Source organism: Manis pentadactyla, chromosome 2 (genome assembly GCF_030020395.1).
Source record: "Manis pentadactyla isolate mManPen7 chromosome 2, mManPen7.hap1, whole genome shotgun sequence".
Taxonomy (NCBI): Eukaryota; Metazoa; Chordata; class Mammalia; order Pholidota; family Manidae; genus Manis; species Manis pentadactyla.
This window is the reverse complement of record NC_080020.1, coordinates 228,071,866-228,090,326: the sequence shown is the minus strand read 5'-3', so window position 1 is coordinate 228,090,326 and position 18,461 is coordinate 228,071,866. Positions and strand designations below refer to the sequence as shown.

Sequence of the window (18,461 nt, the reverse complement as noted above, 5' to 3'; positions counted from 1 at the left end):
TCAGACAGCCAGTAGGTTTCCTAGAAAAGAGCCCACTGATTACCAAAGAAATGCTTTCTAGAAAACCATCTGTCGGCACATTACTCCTGACAAATAGCCAGCCGGCCACTTTTCTTACCCTCCACACTCAAATGGGATTGTTAGGTCTACATGCTCCTCAAAACACTAAGTCAAACCAGAGACAGACTCCTAGTTGAAATTGTTTTGTAGTTTTCCAGGTTAGACTACATGCCAGGACTGAAGACTCACAAGTCTGAAACTGTAGCTAAGACCTGTTTGCTATGACCATTCTTTGTTATCCATCTTCTGGGAAGGCAAGATTTTTTTGTAAATTTTAGAAGGTTGCAGCATTCCACGATTATTTCACAGGAAAAGTATGAAAATGCTTATGTCTTAATTTATTTAATTTATTTTTTTAATATAAAAAGCAGGCATAAGATACAATTACATTACTACAAAGATGCAACAAAATTTAAAAAAATTAGGGGGTTATGATTTTTGTTCAAAGGGGACAACTGACCAAATATTTATGATTATCTAAACCATGCAGTTCATAACTTATTACAATTCCTAACAAAACTCATTATTATAAGGGGAAGGGAATCAAGGAGAGGCCCCCCAAGCATAAGATTCAACACTGTCAGACAGTGCATATCTTCAAAGTGCTTTACAAATCAACCATGGTATCTTCACAACATAGGGAAACTGAAGCCTTATTCCAGGGAGGAGAGGTGAATCAGTAGCAGTGTCAACATAGGCAGAGAAACTCAGAGGTGACTTGCTCTCATCAGATTTTAAACATGCTATTTAAAGCATGTTTCAATGAAGTAATATAGTGTCTTAAGTTTCTCTATTTTATCACCAGAATCCTGTAAGAATAGGTTAACAGCAGCATAACTTAACTGTGGTTTGGCAACCTAGAGTATTCCTTCTTGAGGGTCTACAGACACACTGATACAAAAGGAGATCCTTCGGAGCCAGATTCATCTAGCAGAGGTTAGTTTTAAAAACACTAACCTTTATTTTAGATTTATTGGTGTAGATTTTTAAAAATTTTGCTTCAAGATAACATGTTTTAAAAAAAAAAATGAATACATTTCAGAAATTCACCATACATATATTTTATTTTCAACAGTAATACCGGCACCAGTTTTCCTTCTACTTTTGCCTCACTACCCCACTAATGAAAAGCAAACAACCCAACTAAGAAAATCTCGCTATTCATTATTTACTTCTTAGTTCTCAATAGGAGGTATTTATGGCTCTAGGAGAAATCAGGTGTGAGGAAATAAGCAACTTTCGGTCTTATATTTATCTTGGAAGTTTTGGAGCCTCAAGAAAAAGACGAGCTGATACAAAATCAGGTAGGTTGTGAAACCAAGCCAGTATCTTACTAATGACTGCTGCAAACAGGACACTTGGTGAAGGGCATGCACGCGTGTTAGGTACATGAAACCAGCAATGGGTGAAAAGCAAATTCTTACCCAAGGTCAGAATTTTTTATTAAGCACATTTCCATTAGTTGGACAAACAACCTTATACACCCTTATGTCAAACCATATAATGTGAAGAATCTCCATGGGAGAGATATTTTTCACCCCTTAAAATATCTTTTCCCCCCCAAAACTTCACATTAATTTTCCTTATATAGTTGCATCACACCATGATTCTCCATATTCTCTAATATATACAGCATTCAAAATTTAAACTTGCCATTTTTACTCAAATATTTCAATTACTCATGTGTAAACTTCAAATTATTTCACCTTAATAAAGTTTATTAAAAATATATATATATATATATACTCTCCAATTCAGAATACTATGATAGACCCTCCCATAGTGTAACAAAATCTTTATATAAAATATTCAGTCTCCTTTTAATAAGTCTAATGAATGGAAATATTTATTCTATATAAATTTTATATATTTTTCATTTTTTAATCTTACTTAAAAAAAAAAAAAAAGCTGTGCCCCAAACCAGAACTGCAGAACATGTCCTGCGAGGGAAATGGCATGCAAATCTAGTCTCAGCCCAGGCAGCATGAAGGAGTGCAGGACGGGTGGTGTAAGAGCAACAAGATTCAGTTTCAGTCCTCCAGTAGGCCCAAAGCCCCTCTTCAATTTCCACAATAGTATTTACAATTGGTAATCTAACTCTCTAAACATCTCTACACTGACTCTAAATGGAATCAGTGAAAAATGTCTACTTCCTTCACTGAAATATTAGATGATATATTTCAATATCATGCCAAACTCTGCATGTGGGTGTGTACAAAGAGAGATTGATAAAAGACTATGTAATTTTTTTTTACTTGATGCTTATCATTGATGCATATTGTAGCAGTATAAAACATACACTTTTCTGGGATAATGAGAAATAGAGCAGGAATGATCCTACATAAACTGTAACTTTAATAGCATTTAAAAAATATAAATCAGTGTAAGTTCCTCTGAGGCTACTCCTTCCCAGTCACCAGTTTTCCTTTTCTTAACCCAATACTGAAATATTGCTATACACAGTTGTGTATTTAAGGGATCACATTTAAATATTTAAAATATATCTACAGGATGTCTTAGGTCTTCTTCTACTTGAGATATTTTTTGAACCTTGAGTCTGAAAATGTAAAAATAATCACAAATGTCTTTATCAGAAATAAAAACACACCTAGAGTAGCCAGCAAATTCAAAACAAAGAAAATGTTTCATAGTCACACACTAATACTGAGGTCTGTATAAAGGGTTGGATGAATAATAGATATACATACAAGATATATTAGTTCCAATACTATCCATTATTGTTTCTATCACCAATACTTTAAAAAAATGCTGTTATACAATCAAAATAGGCTGACATTGATAACCATTATGTGTAAAAATAGTGCACTATTTTTCTTCTGCAAAGCAAATTTGCATTCTAAGAGCTGGTAAACACTTGTTCTTTTTTTAAAAATATAGTAAAGGATTGAGACTTTGAAAAAAATTAAATTAAGGCATTCAAAATGGATAAAGTTGCCTATCATAAAGCATTAGGAAACTGACAATTAACTTCAAACTTTTTGTTACAGTAACTGCTTAAACAGGAACATGCAGCTTCCCTCAGGTACACAAATGAGTGATATAAACTCCAATATTATGGCTTTATACAAGTGCATAGTTACAACTGCAGTAAGTAATGATATCGGATTAATGTGTATAAAAAAAATAAAGTGGGAAATTAAAAAAACCCTCTTGCAGTATTACAGTACTATGTGTGTATTTGTTAATGGTCATTTCTTAAAGATGTAGTCTGTATCACTGTAGTGGAATCCATTCCGAGATTTGTCTGCTAAATATGCTGGTGAAATCTCTCTGTTGAAGCTGAAAAGATGATTTTTTGAAGTTTAATTCTTTTCAATCCTTTTGTGCAATGTAGTGTGAGTGACTGCCAAAGAGAGCTTTATGGAACAAGTTTAGAGGAGCTGCATATGATATTCTTACTCTATTAACCAATCACTGTTGGTTCAACTTGTTGCTCTAAAGGAGCCCAGAAAAATCTCTTCGAAGATTTATAATTTATATTGCAGGAATAAAGGGAACATATATATACATGTATATATATATATATACACATACATATATATGTGTGTGTGTATATATATGTATGTATGTATGGGTGAGTTTATCAGTCTCTCAGAAAAATACAGCTTTTTAATAAATTTTGGGCCATCATATTTCAGTCTTGTTTTAACTGGGAGAATATGATCACCTTGAATAATGACTGCATTCACAGAAGGCAGTTAGCTGGAAAACAAGGAAAAATGAAGTTAGTTAATACAGTGAAATAATTTAAGAAATTGTTAAATTTTTTGAGAAGGCATTCCATTTATGTCAACTATATAGTCTTCCAACTACGATACTTTTAACACCTAACACAAAACATGTTCACTGTATTACTCTTGTTATGTTTAGGTACATGCAATTATATTCTTATATTTCCCATATTGGCTACAAACATGACACTCAAGTTTAATATGGTTAACTGGCTATCAGGGTTAGACAATACATCACTGAATAACTCATGTGAATCTAGGTATGACTTGGGGATTAACTGTAGCTGTCTCATGTAGCTAAAAGAACAGTGGGCTCATGGACCAGGACCATTTGACTCTTAGACACATTTTTAAAAACTGTAAAATGGGAACAAACACCCTATTGTAGTAAATATACACAAAATACTCTGCAAATCCTGGTTATAAACAGATCTCAATGTTACATGATTTAAGTCTATGTTTTGCAACATGCTTACTTATGTTGAGATATCACTTCTCTTAAATCCATTCCATGTAAAAGGTCTGACTCATGGGGTTCAAATTTCATTCAAATCTCCTTTAGCTACTTTTAACCAAACTATTTTGCACTTTCTAAAAGCACAAGAACTTTCACAGCATATCACTGGTAGTCCTCAGCAAGAGTTAACATTGAATTTTCAAAAAGCAAACATTTCACAGCATCACAAAGCAAGCCAAATCAGAAACAGCTATTTCACAGCATTTACTAAACTGACAGTCCATGGTTTGAATTCTTGCAGGTAGAAAGAAGGAAAGAGGAGGGAAGGATGGAGGAACGGAGGGAGGAAGGAATCCAATGTTATGTTCACAAACTGATAAAGTTGTAAGAAGTTGAAAAGATTGTAAATTTTACTTCTCTTAATACGGTTTCTTTGTAATAAACAGGAAGTACCAGAATTAGTTCCTTTTGTTATTTCTGCATGTTTCAGCCCTAAGATAAAAAATGATAACTCCAACTGTATTCAAAATATATAGCCAATTAAGAATGTGAACATAGCACTTCACTCTTAAACTTAACATGGAAATTTCTGTTAGAAACTTCTCTGTAAACTACTTTTCAAATATATGCTATTAAAAACAACTTAATAAAACTTCAAAACTAGTCAAATCATGAAAACCCAAGTGCAAATCACATGCACTACTTGGAAGTACTAAAGAAACTCATTTTTCATTTTCTGATTTACCCCATTTATTTCTTCAGAAATCAAATACATCGTCATCATCATCACCACCATCAACATCATCAAATGACCAATCCCAGTCTTTAAATGTCAAATCAAGCAATCTGCAATAGGAGGTTGGCAAATTTATACTCTAACACTCTTTAGAAATGGCAGTTTAATATGCTATGATCTAGAAATCACACTTTGAATGTGCTATAAGCATCTGAGCTTTCCCTTCATCAATAACATGATTAAAATTAAGATGGAAGCATATAGGGAAATCTTTATTTATCAATGCATTATAATCACATTGGCCAGGTATGCTCTCCAAAATAACAGGGAACTGAGGACAGAGATAATATTTGGGGGTAAGATACCATCTCTCTACCCAGCCCAGATGAAGATGTAACCATCCTGATGGCCAGTTTGATTTGAGAACTAGTAATGCTCAAAATTGGTCAACATTCCCTTCACAAAAGTGCCCAGTTTCTCAGCTCACATTTTCCCAGAATAGTACCATAGACCCTAGTTTAAAAGGGGAGTAATATTAAGAACACAGCTTTCTCCATCTAAGCACGATCCTACTTGCTCAATGGGTCATCAACATTTATGCTTTCCATGAAAAACAGACAAGGGAAAAACTGTAAGTATATCAAGAGCATTAGCAAGTTATCTTGGCTAAATAAACTGGACTTAGAGCAGGGGATATATGTAGTCTTTTTCTTTTCAACACAATCCAATAAACTATTATTGCAGTCATTTTTATTTTAAAAAACAGGAGTAACATTTTCATTGTTTATACTGTGACATTCATGAATCAACCTGAACCAAGGAACTTATCTGGTTCCCAAAGTTTCACCTGTGGCTTTAACTTTAAACTTAAAGTTGGTTCTTAAACTTTAGTGAATATGATTTACCCAATGCTATTTGTAATGCATATTCCCAGACCTTATCCCAAGAGACTCTAATAAAATTGGCATGAAGAGGGGTGGAGAGTATCTGTATTTTTAAATTAAAAAAGAAAACCCAACTGAGATGATTTCTAATGTAGCTGGTTGACTGAAAATCAGAGTAGGTTTATGCATGATTACTTAAATTTAAAAAGTAAACAAACCAACTCACATTATTTCAAAATGTGCTGAATGCAGAACAATGTGAAAACACACAACCGTAGATATAACTATGTATTCACTTAACACATACCACAGCCTATTATCTATTAACTTTTCTAGGCTTACATATAAAGTAACTTTTATCTATGGTTTCAACTTTACTGCTTGGGAGACTGAGATCCGTAGGCCTTCCTGGGTGTCCAAGACCCAGTTCTAGTATGCTTTATTAAAAAATCTGCATTTCACACCCATCCAAAACTTTTGAATTGTGTACAAAGTATATGCTGTATCACAATCTTCAAATTGCAAAACTCTAACCCCAGGGCTCTTAGTGCAATGCATGATGAGACGTCCCTTAAAACCTCTCCCTCAGCCCATGTCAATCATCTAATTCTTGCCATTTCAACTTCAGTCTTTCTTTAGCTTGGTTTCTTCTCTGCATTTTCACTATCAGTATTTTAGTTCAGGATCTCATTAAGTCAAAACATACCAATCTCTTGTGGAACAACTTCTATTTATAGAACAAAATAAAAAACCCTATAGTGTACACAGTCCTTTTCAATGTGGCTCCAAGTATTCTCTCCAGTGTAATCTCCTGCACTCACTATCATTACCATCTCCTCACCCAACATAACAAAAACAAAGTATTTCTGACAGCTTGGTACCTCTGCATGTAACACTTCGTCTAGAATTGGCCTTTCCTTTTTTCTTTGCCTGGAAAATTATTGATTCTCTATTTTTTTTTTTTTTTAGATCTTCTTGATGCCTTTAGGCACAATTCTCCATGCTTTCCTTTGTTTCCCCTAAAAACTCATTCATGCCTGTACGACAAACATTTTAAATAGTACTGTAAGCATCCGTGTGACTGTCTTATCTCTTCCATTGAATTAATTAATGGCTATACACTTTAGCCTATGAAACTTACTGCCAAAAACTGCTTTAGAAGGGTGTGTTTAATTCTGAGTTCTGCAAGCAGTACATGAGAATTCCCATTCTTTACATCTTGCCAATACAAGTTTCTTAATCCTTACCAGTTTGTTAGGTGAAAACTGTTTTATATCATATTTGTAATTTTATTTTCTTTGCTTAATAATCAGGTTGACCATTTTTTCTTAGTTATGGTAATGCCTGCATCTTCCTCACTACTTTTTATATTAGGAAGAGGCAAACTTGTTTTCCTTAACGATTCATGTAAGAATGCTATATACAAAGATACTAACCCAGCTTTCTTACATATATATAATTTACAGGCTTTAACTTTTGGTTAGTTAATCTTTGACTTTACTTTCTTAGGAAGTTCTTTTCCAATCCAGTATCAGATATATATTCACGTATTTTCCTCTAGTTTACTTATGGATTTATTTTTGATATTTCAAGTTGTACATAACTTTTTATTTTTTCCCAAATGATTAGTCTGTTGTTAACTTTCTAATATTTAGAAGTGGAAAAGAATAAAGATAAGGTAATAAGGACATGGTTCCCCTCACTCTTAAGTTTTAATTGTGTTGGCAATGCTTTATTTCTTATAATGGGATAAATGAGCATTTACTGCATTTCTGCTCTATACTTTTCTGTGTAGCTTAAATACTACATTAAAAAAATCTTTAAAAGAACAATAAGAAGAAATGCCCTCAGCAGAGACCAGTATTTTGAGTCTTACATTGTAATAAATTGGAATCTCTCCAAACTGTCTTCATCAAAAGTAGGCATTTTATTCACAAATTTCCTACTTTTCTAGCATAGTATTTTAATTCAAAATTACCAAGAACCATTCCTTTACAATAGCATTTCTACACATTATGTATTATAAACTGTCAATCAATTAATTGCTACTTGTATCCCTGTGAGGCAGTGGCGTATTACAGTTTTACAGAAAATACAGGGCTTAGAACTAGACTATCTGGATCTGAACTTATCACCCCGCTACCTATCTATCATCTATGGGACTTTGGGCGCACAGTGTTTCCATGCTTTCATCTCCTCACCTGTTAAATGGAGACATTAAGAGCTAAATAAATCACAGGCTGGTTATGAGGACACATAAATTAGTACAGGTAATGCTCTCAGAAGAATACCTGGCATACACTATGACCTTGAAAGTGTTATTTTATATAATAATAATAGCTAACACTTATTATCTATTACTTTAAAACACTCACGACAGAAAAAGGGAGTGCAGTAAAGAGAGTTAAAAGCACAATCAGAACCAGGAATGTCACAGAAGCCGAAGGAAAAAAATGTAATGGTGCAGTTATTAACAAAGGCAGACACTGAGGTTAAAAAAGAAAAAAAGCTAGATATTAAATTACTGCTGATATATACCAGAAATTCTGTTCCTAAGGTTTTCTTGGATGATCCTGTAACAGCTCTATCCATTTGTCTATAGGAATATGTTATAAATAAGTAGAATATTAAAGGCCATCTAGCTAATGCTTGACTCTCCTCTAAAACCATGCTACCCAATCAATGTTAGATGGTATGCATATGACAGATTGAGGAGGCTGCTTCTTAACAGTTTTGCCAAGCAGTATCTAGATCAGGTAAAACCTGTGATGACAGGGCACTCGCTATTCCAGAGCAAGCCAATTTTTCCAATTTTTGAAATCTTTGATTGTCTGATAGTTTCCCTTGCTAAGTTAAAGATATGCCTCTGTACTTGGTTCTTGTTCTAATCCACCTTTGAAGGAAAAGTACTTTAAATCTGTTTTGCTATTTATGATCTCCCATCCTTTCAAATCATTTCTTCAGAAGACTAATATCCTTAGTTCCATCACTCAACATGTATAACACTTCTGAATGACCCATACTACTACCTCAGTTATTTTCTTCTGCATACCCTCCAATTTATGTATGCCACTCTTAAAGTGATATCCAAAATGGAATGCATACTGTAGGGTGATCCATGTAAGACACATACAATTTTCTGAATTAATGAAACAGTAGAGGCACAGGTGTTAAAAACAATGGAAATATGCTGCAGAGGCATAATAAAATATAAAATTATCTTTTAAATGTGCCCATCTTTATGTTTAAAATTTCAAAGAGTATATTAAACAATTTTCACAAAAACGCCCTATACATTTTACAGTCAGTTTCGATATTAGTTTTATCTACATGCACAGTTGTGAGAGAAAGAAATCCCTATTACTTACTGTTGCTATGAAAAATGTGTTAAAAAAATCAATGAAGAATGATGCGAAGGGCAGGGCCAGAACTAAAACAAAACAAAAAGTAACAAAAAATCAAAAGTAAGTGTGCTTTCCAATAGACAATTATGCTGAACTGGGGGACAAAGGAGCAAGGAAAGTACTTCTAAGTTAGTGAACATGAAAAATGTCACATAATTCAAAATATGCCTAACTTGGTCTATAAACCAATTCTTGGTCATAAACTAATTTCTTATAGTCCTGCATCTAAAATTATTTGCCCCTCTACTCCAAGGAGTATTTTAAACATCAAATGAGAGAATATATAGGAAGTTAAATGAGAACAGAATATGTACAGAAGCAGCATTTGTGCTTTAATAGTTCTACAGTATTAATAGAAATATAATTTTTAGATGTTTTGCACATGGCACACAGAATGACCTTCAGTGTCTCTGAATTCTTTGAGTTTTTTCAGCTTAATTATTATCGTATAATCACTAACTATATAATATTTAGTTTTATCATACCTCACAGAAAAAGTCAACTTTTTCACTGCTGAGACACCAATTCTACCTTTTTCATTCTAAATTATTTCCTTGAGATATTAGTTTCAAGAAAAGTTTCATATAAGATGTTTGTGGTTAGAATGAAAAGATTTCTGATAATACAGCCAATGCACATCATTATTCATATACTGAAGGTCCTGTGTTAGGGAACAAAAAGGATACCTGAGATTAGATACCTGATCTCAGTATATACTTTATCCTTTAGCTAATGAAATCTTCATTTCAATGAGCAACAATATTTATAAATGCTATAGCAGCTAGTAAGCAAATAAATGGTTATTCTGAATCAATAATTAGATTATAATGTAGCCATATGAAAATGGCTTCATCAAAACATTTTTGTGCATTCACAATCATCTCTAAACTTACTCCATATTCCCAACTCCACCTCAATTACAAGGAATGCCCATTTTTCCCTTTAGCTAATATCTGCACTTTCAAAGCTGATCTATATTGCTCTTTAAACCTGAGAAGTTATCTTAAACTTAGAGATGTGAGTTAAGACTTAAGAAGATTTTAGTCCTGCCTCCCAAGTCATCTAATATAAAATAAGTTTAAGAGGTTTGCAATATTAAATACAATGTGTGTACCTAACACTTTAGGTCTGTGTGTGCACCCTGTCTACTAAATCACTAGTGAATGTGCTTATAAAATCCTAACATATTATGATTATATACACAAATACAACAAAAATGAGCCCTCCATATGTTTTTGGTTTAATATATGTGTATGATTTATTAACTAAATTTATAGTATATTCATCCAAATCAATGAATGATATACACTAACACAGTTTCAAACACTTGGTATACATGGTTCATTCTAAGCAAAGGAAAACCGTAATTAGAAAAAACTTAGTTTAAATATAAATAGGAAAACTAAAAAAAAAAAAAAAACTTTAATTTTTACCACATTTTTACTTATTACCTTGGCTTGTTTGGGGCAAGCTGTCGACTTGGCCGTCTAATTGACTGGTTCTGTTGTATCTTCATTGAAGTTCTAGGAGATGACCGTGCAAAGGGGTCTGGAGCTGGAGGCTTTTTAGGTATCTTTTTCACCAACCGACTAACCCATTTTTGCTGCTCTTCTGTAGAATTTGCTAATAACAACAGATTCTTTGCCGTTGAAATATCATAATACACTGTAAAGAAATGTTTGTAAAAAATTAATATGTTTAAAATGATCCGAACATAAATAATGTTGATAGAGAAAATAACTATTTACCTTTGCAAGGTGCTATAATCTCCTCCTTTTTGTCCATATGATCTTTATGACATTTAATATGGCAGCGACGGCACTCTAAAGCAGGAGGAGGTTTAAACATATGCCACAATGGCTTCATACAAGCCTCACAGTTGGTTGGGAAATGATAGAGAGTAGGAATAAATTCATGTCCCTTGTGGCAAATATAATTTGACTTTTCCCCCACTGGCTCCACTGGAAATTCCTGTTCCTTCTTACTTTCTCCTTCATTGGCATACAGAATCTAGACACCAAAAAGAAAAATGAATGATTCCCAAACACACGTTATTTTTTATGTAGAAACAATTCTTATTATAGTGTAAAAAAAAGCCTAGATTATTCAAGGAGAAGAAAACGCATTTGACATTCAAACATTCTGTCCAATCAAGAACTCGTATGAGAAAAGCCATGAGACAATCACTTAGGTTCTCATTTCAAAACAATCGATCCTGTTTGAATGGGGGCTAGTACTCCTTAGTTTCTCCATGATATCTTACTATGTTTTAGCAGTCTTATCAGAACAGGCCAGCAAGAGGTAAATTTCCACTTGATGGATGTTATAAAGTTTTCTAGAAGGGAGTATTCAAAACAATCACCTGAAGAGATGTGGCAAATATATGAATTGATGCTTTATGATTCTCAAAAACAGACATCTGAGTGGTAACTGAAAACATAGCTTTAATTAAAAAATATGTATTTGGAGAGTTAAGGGAGAAAGAACAAGAAGTAAGGATGTGTGATAGACTCCCAGTAACATTACACACATCTGCAAAACAAGCTGCCAATCCCCCCCACAGTATACCAAGCACAACAGCTTTTACACAGAAGGAACTCAGTAACTAATTACAGGTTTGACTCATTTTTGACTAAAATGGAAGTAGTAAAGTAAGGGAAAAACTTGAATTCACTTTAAATTGGAAGTAAAAGGGCTACTGGGTGTACAATTTTAACTTCACAAGCAATTTTTTTCCCCACTTTTTAAAGAGCTGAGCATAAAACCAAAAACAGGAAAAAGTTTATGCTTAAAAACTGTCATACCCAACCTTGAACAAAAGAATAGGAATGAAAATATACCCAAACAGAATAAACAAGAAAGTCACCAAAGAAGGAACCACCTTTAAACAGGACTAAAATTTAAAGATAATCTGAAGAAGGCCAAATAAAAAAAATTTGATATGACATACTGAGAACTTCTAAGGGTAAAACAAAACAAAACCAACCAACAAAGCAGTAACAATATAAAACTATGTTTACCTGGAATATCCTCGGAATTTCTTTAGCATCTGCTCTATATACATCTGTCTGTGTAACTGGTCGGACATGAAATAGCTTGCTATAAAATATTTTTAATAAAGGAATAAAATATTACCAAAGGTTCAAATTACATTAGTTATCCTATAGTTATGTCAGAGGCTAAAACTGACTAGTTTGACGCCTTTTAGAAGGTCTGAGAATACCTTACTTGATTAATTCAATCATTCCTTGAGACTGAGAAATTTCCAGTAAGTCAGAAATTTTCTCATTAGTTTCAGAAAGCAACATATTAAAGACCCATTAAATAAAGGTGTTTTAGTTAACTCTATATACATTCCAGACTTTCATTTGCATGAAGCAAATATTAGGTAACAACAGTATTATACTACAGGAGTGTGTATATATATATATATACTATATGACTAATAAGTTGCACTAACAAAAAAGGTATCTTACACTTTAAATGATGAGGTTTCTAAATATTCTAATAAAAATACTTACTCTATATCTAAAACCATGTAAGGATTAGATTGTTCTTTATCTTGTTCACTGTCATAGAAAAGAATCTTCTTACTGCTTACAACCACATACTGTGAAAAAAAGAAGGGAAGGAACTCAATAATGACTAAAGTTAATATGTATCTCTTAATTTCCTTGAAAATAAAGTCTATACTAGCAATAAAAATCATATGAAATACCCAAGTTAAATAACTAAAAAGTTCTTACTATATCCTTAGAAAAGTCCTCCTTAAAATGACAATAAATTTTATTTGTGTATGTTTTAAATAAGGAAATTGTGAGGAAATGATTCAAATCATTTTTGGACTTATTTAGCTTCAAGATATCAATAGGTATAGGTAACCCTATTGCTATGATTTAAATGTTTTATGTTCTCCCCAAATTACTATGTTAAATCCTCACACCTAATAAGATGGTGTTAGGAGGGGCCTTTGGAAGGTAGTTAGGTCATGAGAGCAGAGCCTTCCTGAGTGGGATCAGTGCCCTTCATATAAGGAGTTCCAGAGAGATTCCTAGCCCCTTCCATTATGTGAGAACACAGCAAGCATCTTCAACCTGGAAAAAGGCCTCACCAGAATTCAACCATACTGGCACCCTACGACTTGGACTTGCAGCCTCCACAACATGATAAATTAATTTGTTGTTATTCATAAGCTACCCAGTCTGTACTATTTTGTTATAGCAGCATTAATGGACTAAGACATTTATTAAACACACCACTAATAATTATAGGAGCAGAAGGAAAGAAATAAATGGGTATTAATGTCATACCCAAAGCTGTTTTCCCACTGAAATTGCTAAAGTAGCAAAGTCAACAGGTGTCTCTTTTCCCAACATTAAAACCTGACTTACTAACATGTTAATAATAAAATATTTTTTTAAAACAAAGATACAAATAATCTCATCATTCTAAATCACAAAGTACAAACAAGTTTTATGTGTCTAAAAGTTCTAGCTATATATGTCTTACAACTATACAAGTGAAATGGCTACAGCTAAACCAAAAGCAAAAGAGAAGAACCCTATTAAAAAATACCAATTACCTTTTTAACCCATCCAAATTTCTTAGTATTGTTTCGCACAGGCAATGAAAGCCATCCCTCTAGTCTTGATTCTATAAATAAGCATCAGATATATTGATAAATGTAACAATTCTGTTAATGAGGAATTTAATAAAATTCTAATATAAAGGTCACAAAACAAATAAAATGTACCCTTTAGAATTTATCATTACACATATCTAGGATACAATAATAATGCATGATAAGTATAAGCAAGTTACACAATCCAAAACAAAACCCAGATTAACATCACAGTGGAAATACATGTTCTATAACTTATGAAAGTCAAATACCCTGTGTTAAATTCATGCATTTGCAAAGTTCAGCAGATAAGTTGCAAATAGGAAAAGCAGATCTCTGCTGCTTCACTGGTACATCTCTAAAAGAATTTTACTTTTCCTTTGGAAGAAGGCCTAACTATAAATACAGTGCACATCTTCTTTGAAAAGAAAGCATTTAAGATGAATAACTACATGTTCAGAGAGAATGGACTTTTAGAATGGCTATAATAAAATGACACGAAATTGTGTAAATTACAGGTCAAATTTGGTTAATGAGTAACAGTATAAATACGCAAAAAAAATTTAAGTTCCAAAATAGCAAAATCAATAAAATTCTAGTTCAATGAAGAAAGCTTAGTGTCTATATCCTTGGAATCTGTTCTAATGGCACTTGATCAGTATCTTTTGTTGAAATAATTAAATGAAGTAAGCACATTTGGAGGTTACTCTAATAATAAAAGTAGCTATCACTTATTAAACACCTATGTTTCTGAACTGTGCTACATGCTCCACCTGCTTTCTTTCATCCTCACAACCCCATAAGAAGGTCGCAAAGGGCTGTGTCTGACTCCAGCACATATAACCCTTTCTCATCTGACATCAACAACCTTCCAGATTCTATGAACAGAAACTGTCATTAAAAGCAGTCCATGTACTACTCAACTGTCTGGACATGATCCTACACCAGTTTAAGGGGCTCAATCAGATGACATCTAACAACATGGGTAAGACCAAGATCTTATTGCTAAGATCTAAAACGCCAATACAATTAGCATATAAGCTACATTATATACTGACATATACCTTGGAAATGTGACAATGTGAGTAACAACAGCTCTTTTTTACTTTCAATTCAATTCATCAGAGACTAAAATTTACCTTCAACTGCTCATATACTAATTTCCTGTGGCATTTATATTAAACATTTTTTTTTGTACTTATACTAACTTTGTGTTAAACACAGTTTTATGTGTTTTCCATCTGGTTTCTTCACTGAAACTCTAGTCCTCTTAGGGCAAGGATTAGGTCAAATTGTCTTATACTCTCTTTTCAGGCCTAACCCAATGTTGGCTACCTAAGTGCTCAGTGAAAACTTAACCACATCCTCTAAAACAGCCTACGTGCTTTTTCTACACTGTCACTCTTGACATGAAACTTGAGAATTCTTCTTAAGTTGAAAATGGTCAGTGAAGCTGTACGTTCTTAAATTATATAAATCACTAATCCATTTAAGTTGACAAAATAAATCTATCAATTGTAAAAGCAATGCAATGTGAAAATATCTTGAAAACAAATTCTTTGTTCATGCAGCAGTTTCTTCTGAATTGTGGCCAGAGCAACTTGTTAAAGTTAGTGAATATTAGTTAATGTTATAAAAATTTTTCAAAAGGGCTGATATTAAGGGTAGTGGGAAAAACTCCAAAGGTAAAAGATTTTCAGGGTATCACCTGTACCATTAGGTTCCGATGAAATAGGGAAGTTAGGCAAAGATTCTTCTTCTGAGTCAGAATCAGAGTCAAGAAGCACATGAGAACTGGAAGGCTTAGTGGCAATATTGAGAGAAGTAGAGGAACGTTGGTAGGTGAATGACATGGATTCCATAGTGTGTGACTGAGTGATATGAACTAAACACCCAAAATAAAAGGAAGTAAGAATGCAGAAAAAGTTAAGAAGATAAAACGAAAGTTTAAAAAGAGACCTACCTATAATATATAAAGAGCCAATTCAAGTAATTAAGCATGAGGAATTTCCTTTTGCATTTTTTAATGAAAAAAATTTGTCAAAAATCAGTAAATTAAGTTTAAAATATCATTTGAATCTCCACTCTTAGGAGTAGGTTCCTCCTTAATGAAACGACAAGCATTTTTCCTCAAGAGTAAAGCCAGTCAGAGGGCTTTAAATAATCAGCTGATTGATATTTAAGACAAAAAGCTTTTAATAAAAATAAACATGAGAGCTGAAAACAAATCCATACCTGGAAACCCATCATCTGCCTCAGCATCCCCTGGTCCACTGCCTATACTGGAACTATCTAGACCAATATGCAAGGCTTGGAGCTGTGACCGCAGCTGCTCAATGTCACTGTCTTTACTGTCCAGTGTCATCTGCAGTTCAATTCGAATCTGGCTCTCTTCAGCTATTTGCTACAAGAAATTAAATTACATTAAGTTAACTGAAAGCCATGGATCTCATGATTTTGATTTAGTTCAATAATAATTGTTAAGTAACAGACATATTCTACGACCAGTAAAATATATATATTCTACTTCTTAAAAAGAAGTCTTTAGAGTCCAAAAAACATTCTTACAGCCTGCATTTCATTCAGTTCTTTCTGATACTTGATCATCTGCTGGGTCAACTTTTCACGTTCAGATTTAAGCTCCATATGTAGCTTTCTATTCTCTTTCTCTTTTCTCCGCACATCTGTGTCATTACCACGCTTGACAGGTTCTTTTCGATTCATGATCTCAGCCAACTTATTCACAGCCTTAAAATATAAAAATAAGTATATATATATAAATAAATAATGTTGACAGTTTTTTGGTAACTCACCAGTAGCAAATTATACAACCACTAAACCTCTCCTTTCCTATACACAGGGCCACAAAGAAATACTTTCTATGTTAAATAATGTACTTCTTCATTACTCATTATCCTTAATTATCCCTCATTACTCATCATCCTTTATGCTCTATCAGTTTTGCACTCTTACGTTTTCTGAGAACTATAATTTAAAATATTTATAGGTTTGATCTGATGTCACTTTCTATACAGAATTGAGTTTTTAATTCCAAGAGAGAATTTTACTAGGCAGATCTTTTATCCTCGAGGAAGAGAATGTTGAATTGGCATCACATTAATAAAATTTGTCCAACCACAGAAGAGAGCACCTAGGACCCACAAATATTCGTGCCATATATACAACCATGGAAGTTAGCAGCAGAATGGTCAATAATCACAGATGCCTTTTCAGATTAACTGACCTTTTACAGGCTGTCAGCAAAAATTCTCCAGTTTCTTAAAAGCAGGAAAACATACCAGATTATAATAACAAATCAGGGGAGAATATGATAATATGATTCCATATAGAAAAATAAAGAAAAACTTTATTGAATTGGACAATGTTAATCAAAACTAGATTCTCCAACATGTCAAAAATCAGATAATTGTGACTATTTATAAATACTGATACATTCAATGACAGCTACTGCCAATCTCTAAGCTAGAAGTAAAATGTAAAAGAGAGAATCTAGAAAAACTCAAAATCATTATTTATAGGAGTTCATTATACATACTTGAGTTTTGAGTGTCCTCTCTGTTAACAGCTGCTTCTCAAATTGTGCTTTAATAGCTGCTGCACTTATCTCCTCATCTTTCAACCTTGATAGCTCTGAAATAGGAAAAAGGTACAAAGCACATTGGTAATTATGGCAACTGACAAACATAAGGTATATTTAAAATAATTCTTTGTCAATACATACGCTCTTGGGCATCTTTCAATTTGTTATTTAATTCTTCTTTCTCATTTGCAAGATTGGCAACATCACTAGTTAGTGTCCTATTAGTTTCTTCTAGCTATAAAATGAAAGTAGAAAAGAAGTAACATTCCAAGCTACAAAACTAGAGTAATAATTAAAAATGAAAATATCCTAGAATGTTGCTTTTCTAAGTACATCTGTCTCTACACTTGCCTTTGTGCTACCTTACCAAATTTCATCCTTGATGACATTTTGCTAACCATAGTAGACTTTACATGCCCCCTAAGAAGCCAAAAAATTGTCCTTGTCTCCAAAATCCTTAGCAGTATTTTTAATGAGAAAAATATTTAATAAACAAAAGCAAATACTGTAACAAAACTCTGCAAACCATCATGCAGAATAAACAAATTTTAAAACTAGTATTTCTTTCAGAATGTAATTTTGAAAAACAAAACTTTACTACAGATGTTGATATCCTTCTATATTCTCTTCAAATCCTATTCCTATTTTCCTTTCCTGAAGGATATTTTATTGTGAATTACATGTCATCCTTCCCATCCATGATTGTGTACTTTTATTAACAAACACATAAACAATACATAGTGTGGTTTTATGTGATTTTAAATTGTCCATAAATAGCATCATACCTTATTTATCTTTCTGTAATTGCTTTCACTCAACATTATATTAAGAATTAAATTGTTGATATATATGAAGAGCTAATTCATTTAAACTGATATAGTAGCTCCATCTTCTACCACATTTATTTATTCATCTATGGTAAGACACTTGAATTTTTACTTTTACA

At 33.0% G+C, this 18,461-nt stretch overlaps 1 protein-coding gene across 1 annotated transcript in view; it reads right to left on the bottom strand.

Annotated features, from left to right (window-relative positions):
* Positions 1-1,081: 1,081 nt before the first annotated feature.
* Positions 1,082-18,461, bottom strand: part of ROCK2 (Rho associated coiled-coil containing protein kinase 2) — a 158,796-nt gene continuing 141,416 nt past the window's right edge. The window contains exons 24-34 of the mRNA XM_036881826.2: positions 17,657-17,750; positions 17,471-17,565; positions 16,483-16,662; positions 16,150-16,318; positions 13,876-13,946; positions 12,815-12,903; positions 12,314-12,392; positions 11,042-11,303; positions 10,745-10,958; positions 5,015-5,115; positions 1,082-3,783 (exon numbers count right to left, since the gene is read on the bottom strand). Coding sequence (XP_036737721.1) covers positions 5,028-5,115; positions 10,745-10,958; positions 11,042-11,303; positions 12,314-12,392; positions 12,815-12,903; positions 13,876-13,946; positions 16,150-16,318; positions 16,483-16,662; positions 17,471-17,565; positions 17,657-17,750 — 1,341 coding nt within the window. The 3' untranslated portion in view covers positions 1,082-3,783; positions 5,015-5,027. The remainder of the gene's footprint in view (positions 3,784-5,014; positions 5,116-10,744; positions 10,959-11,041; positions 11,304-12,313; positions 12,393-12,814; positions 12,904-13,875; positions 13,947-16,149; positions 16,319-16,482; positions 16,663-17,470; positions 17,566-17,656; positions 17,751-18,461) is intronic.